At 40.0% G+C, this 4797-nt stretch overlaps 1 protein-coding gene across 1 annotated transcript; it reads left to right on the top strand.

Moving 5' to 3' along the window:
- The first annotated feature begins 550 nt into the window (after nt 1-550).
- nhlh2 (nescient helix loop helix 2) lies at nt 551-4233 on the top strand. Its single transcript, XM_072585203.1, has 2 exons — nt 551-1069; nt 2766-4233. The coding sequence occupies exon 2, from the start codon at nt 2802-2804 to the stop codon at nt 3159-3161; it is 360 nt and encodes a 119-aa protein (XP_072441304.1). The 5' UTR covers nt 551-1069; nt 2766-2801; the 3' UTR covers nt 3162-4233.
- Nucleotides 4234-4797: the final 564 nt, after the last annotated feature.

The raw sequence follows: 4797 nt of genomic DNA, 5'->3' as shown, positions 1-4797 counted from the left end.
AGTCATTCTTCCAATGCAATCTGCATATTATTGTTGTCAAAGTATTAAGATCTAATATTATATTTAACATTACCCAGGGGATAAGTGATGCTGATAGATGAGATCGGAGTTTGTGTAACACCATATGTTATATAGTGTGGCCTCATTTAAATGTGTAATATCAGCAGAGTAACACCAAGTATTATATTTAAATCCGCATTGTGTTATTGCGAATTTGTCTATGTGGGTAGGATAACATCATGTTTTATTGTAGACTTCATTTGATTGAATCATATCACAGATGGGGTACGGATTTGTTTATCTCGTAATAACATCGTACCTTATATTTATATGTACATTGGATTATGAGATACTATTGATGTGGTATGATTTTCATATCCAGCTATTTCTCAAAACATGGAATACATTCTAATCCCGACTGGTTTCTGCAGTACTGTGCTGTGAGGTGTGATTTGTTTTATTTGACTATATTATGGCACAGTGGATTGTATTTCAAAATGGATTGGCATCTGTGATATTGTATTTGTGATATGAATCTGTTGAATGTGCTTGCTCTGTGAATATTCTCAGTTTGTGACAGATGTCGGATCCCATTAGGTGACTCCTGGGGAGATTTCTCTCCAATCGGAGGCTCCATTAAAAGAGGATTTGGTTCCAGCCCGGCCCCCGAGCCTGGCCAAGCCCTTCGCTCATCTCCATCTCCACTAAGATCAGACAGGACCATCAGAGAGACAGAGAGACAGAGACAGAAACAACCCTTATCGCCGCGATCAGAGGCGGAGAGGACATCTTTTATATCAAACTCTTATCGCCGCGATCAGACGCTCGAACGATATTTTATCAAACTCCTGCCGCTGGGATCAGATATTCAAAGGGCATTTTATTAAATCCTTGTCGGTCGTTTCAGAGATTTGACCCGACACAAAATGCCAGGATCTTCAGGGCTGATTTGTGGATAAAGAAGCCAGATAAGATCTTCAGGAAAAATTGTTAGTCATTGGAATCTGCTTTTCTTTACAAAGTCGATCTAGCTCCATTCCATTGGATCCTGCAATTTCCTCCGTTGCTGGTAAGAATGTTTTCTTCTCTGTAATGTAAAACAGTATATACGGATTACCAGTCAGCAGGAAGAGGCGCTAAATTATATCAGAAACCTTGAAATATTCTCCAGATACAAAAAAAATCCGTTGCCGTCTGCTATTCGCTAAAAGGCGAAATGTAAACTTAATTATACCATGTGAAGAAATAGAAAAGCCAACTTCTTAAAACAATGATTAACTTTACTAGAAATAATGGTGCTGTAATCTGATTATCGCTGTAGTTTAATTTGTGAGTATTTATTTATTCTGGCAGCTTGCCTGCATTCCCATCCGTTCAATTTCTTTATTTTCCCATTTCCCTGCCTCGACTCTAACTGTTCATACTCCGTGTGCTCGGAGATGGGTTGGAAAGATGTTTCTATTTCAGACTATTGTCTACACTTTGCATATTCAGACTGTTTTTTTTCGTTGACGGTTTGGGTTTAATGCACCTTTTGCTTTTACACTATTGTGGTTTCGGTTTATACACTTGGCCCTCTAGAAGCCTATCTCTTTTGTGTCTAGCTGTGTGACTATTTTAGTTTATATGCTTATTTTATTTATTCCAGCACATCGAATGTATCAATTCACATTGACGATGATTCGGTCTTAGTGTAGCTATGTGTTAGCTGGGTCTGCATGTGTTTATTTCAGTCCATTATCCCTATTTTTGCCCCCTTTCCTTCAAACCCAGTAGAGTTCAGTCTCGGTGCACATTGTGTATATATAAGTGTGAGTGTATCTGTGTGTGTCTGGGTGTGAGGATGTCCCTGCAGTCTGCTTTTCCGGGTGACAGATGGTGCCTGAATCTGTCTCTCCTTTCACCCCGGCTCGGTTCCAAATGAAATAATAATAAATTAATATTCTACACGGGCAAACATCGATTACTGCTGGTCACATATCAAGAATACTGAGAACAAAGCCTTTGTCTTAATCTCGTAGAAGGTTTTCTAATAAACTCATTTAATACCCATTATAAATACAACATCCTGCAGGCCTTGAGTAATAACCGTACAGGCAAGAATCAATAACCCTCGAAATATAAACAGCTGTAAACTAAGATTAGATTGATACAGTTACAGATACGTAAAGCTAACCAGAGATATAGATAGATAGATAGATAGATAGATAGATAGATAGATAGATAGATATAAAGGACTAAATGGATGCTGGGGTAGTATCAGACTTTAAAATTAAGATTTGAATGCAGAAGAAATAGTTGAAATAAAACATTGGGCGAAGAAGATGGATACATCGGGAAATGTAGCCTTAACTGGTATTACATAGTGTACACACAGGAGTGTGAGTAAGTAGTGTTTATTTTGAGATGTTGAGTTGATAAACACTGGTATTTTCTTAGTGGAAACTCTGACGTTTAATAATGTTTCTGTGTTTCCCTGAATGTTTGTTTCCGTTTCAAAGTGAATGCACGAGATTTTATTATTATTTGGGTAACTTCATATTTGGTATTTTTCGTTTATTGCCTGGACAGTCGGTCTGTTTTGTAGTTCAGTGCATTTCTAATTTAAAGGCTTCTTATATGCTGCTCGACTTTGAACATTATTCGCTGGAGCTATAGTCACTTCACTGTTGTTAGTATTGGGTTTACTTCCCTCCCTTTCTGCTTTGAGGATAGTTACTCTGATAAAATATCAAGCCGTTTTCCCTCCTCTCTTGCATCTTCAGGTGTATCCCATTGCAGTTCGGATCGTGTTGTCCAGGATGTTGAACTCGGATCAGACTGAACTGGACCTGAATCCCAGCTCCTCGGAAAGCGAGTCCGTGCTGTCCGATGCCAGGGGAGGCTGCGTGCGGGACAAACCAGATGAGGCCGAGGGCAAACGGGGAGTCCAGCAGACACTGAGCCGGGAGGAGAAGCGCCGGCGGCGGCGAGCCACTGCCAAGTACCGCACGGCTCACGCAACCCGGGAGCGCATCAGGGTGGAGGCCTTTAATGTGGCGTTCGCAGAACTTCGCAAACTGCTGCCAACTCTGCCTCCTGATAAAAAGCTCTCCAAGATTGAGATCCTCCGCCTGGCCATCTGCTACATCTCCTACCTGAACCATGTCCTTGATGTCTAGGCAGTGAGTGGGGGAGACAGACAGACAGAGAAACAGTGGAGATCAGAATGGGAAAAGTAAAGTTTGTGGATTTAAAACTGGAAATTAAAAAAAAAGTTTGAGGAGGTTGTCAAGTGCCACCGTTTCCAAAACAAATGGAACTTTAAAATCTATTTGTGACCTTAAAGTGTGTTAGTGGGTGCGGTATATTTATATTTAATTTTATTTTTTATAAATGTGCGTATTGATAATTAGTATATTTCTATATTATTTTATTTATTTTTTATATAAATGTTTGTCAGTTTTTTTTGTGCCACCTGTTCTCAGTTCAGTGTTTACACCTTCTGTTGGAGAGCTGTGAGCTGTTAATTCTGTCCTTCTTTCTCGACGTGCTAGGTTGCTGTTTTGAGAGCAGTGATGTTTTTGCCTCTTGTATCGCACTTGTTTCTGAAGGTAGACGCTTTTCCGTTTGTCTTATTTCCACCCCCGCCCCCCTCCCCTCCCCTCCCCACCTTCAATATTTGGTGCAATGAGTTTTGTTGTTTCTAGAAGAGTCGAGCACTCGCACTTGATGCTTTAATTTTATTTAAATGTTTTAAGGTCCGTGGCGGTTGCTGTTGTATAAACATGTTTATTTATTTTATTTTTGTTTGGTAGAATGTGTCGCAGTTATGAACACGGTTAAACAAAAGGAGAAGGATTCCCAGATTGTGCAGCAACTCCTAGGAGTTTTTTTCATGCTTTAGTCTGTCCTTCAAAACATTTAAGAGATAATCTGGGCGAATCATCTCCAATCGAATTGAACCAAAAACTGAATTTCTATTAATTGTCCCACCCCCCAACCCTCCCCCATCCCCCGGTCTCTGCTTAGCACCCCTGAAGTGCGCGGATTTTGTAAAAAACAAAAAACAAACAAAAAAATGGACATATCAAACTGACATCCAAAGAATCTCGTCTTTTTCAGGGTTTCTAAATGTGTTTTTTGCCTAGTTCAGAATATTTTGTGGTTGAAACACCGAGCTGGTTTATATAAGGTAGTTTTCATATCTATTCCTGAATGGTGCCATTTGGCAATAAAAAAAAATGAAAAGTACCGTCTTGTCTTTTTATTCCCAAATCAGAAAGATACACGTCTTTGCCTTACATTAGTCAGCGAATTTAACATGTTGCCAATTCGACAGTTACCACTAAAAGGATAAAATTCAAATTGACGTTGCGAGGGAGGCTTCCAAAGAAATCTACCAGTTGGATCTCGCCTTGAGCGCAACACAAGATTTCAAAGTTGCTGTGAGTACGGGCGATCTGTGGAGGACAGTGTGCCTGTTTATTACTTGATGTGGCAAGAGGGTGAGATTTTTAAAATGATGTCACATTTCCCCAGGGAGAATCCAGTGAGTGTGATTTCCTTGATGTGCGCGTTAGGGAAACGAAGTTAAAAATTACCTACCAGGTTATGGTCCAACGGACTCTCACCTGGTGTTGTGTGATTTTTAACTTTGTCCACCCCAGTCCAACACCGGCTCCTCCATATTAGGGAAACGAAGAGAGACGTCCCTATCCCAAACGTGTGCTTTATTTTTCGAGGCGATTATTATTCTTTGTTCAGTCCGCTTTCTGTAAGAGGTCGTGATAAAAAAAATGGCCACAAAGATAACAC

The sequence above is a fragment of the Chiloscyllium punctatum genome, chromosome 15 (genome assembly GCF_047496795.1).
Source record: "Chiloscyllium punctatum isolate Juve2018m chromosome 15, sChiPun1.3, whole genome shotgun sequence".
NCBI classification, from domain to species: domain Eukaryota; kingdom Metazoa; phylum Chordata; class Chondrichthyes; order Orectolobiformes; family Hemiscylliidae; genus Chiloscyllium; species Chiloscyllium punctatum.
The sequence above is the reverse complement of the archived record's forward strand: the minus strand, read 5'-3'. Positions and strand labels throughout refer to the sequence as shown.

What these genes read in the sequence shown, in the direction of transcription:
- nhlh2 (XM_072585203.1), top strand. Translation starts at nt 2,802, where the DNA reads ATGTTGAACTCGGATCAGACTGAACTGGACCTGAATCCCAGCTCCTCG.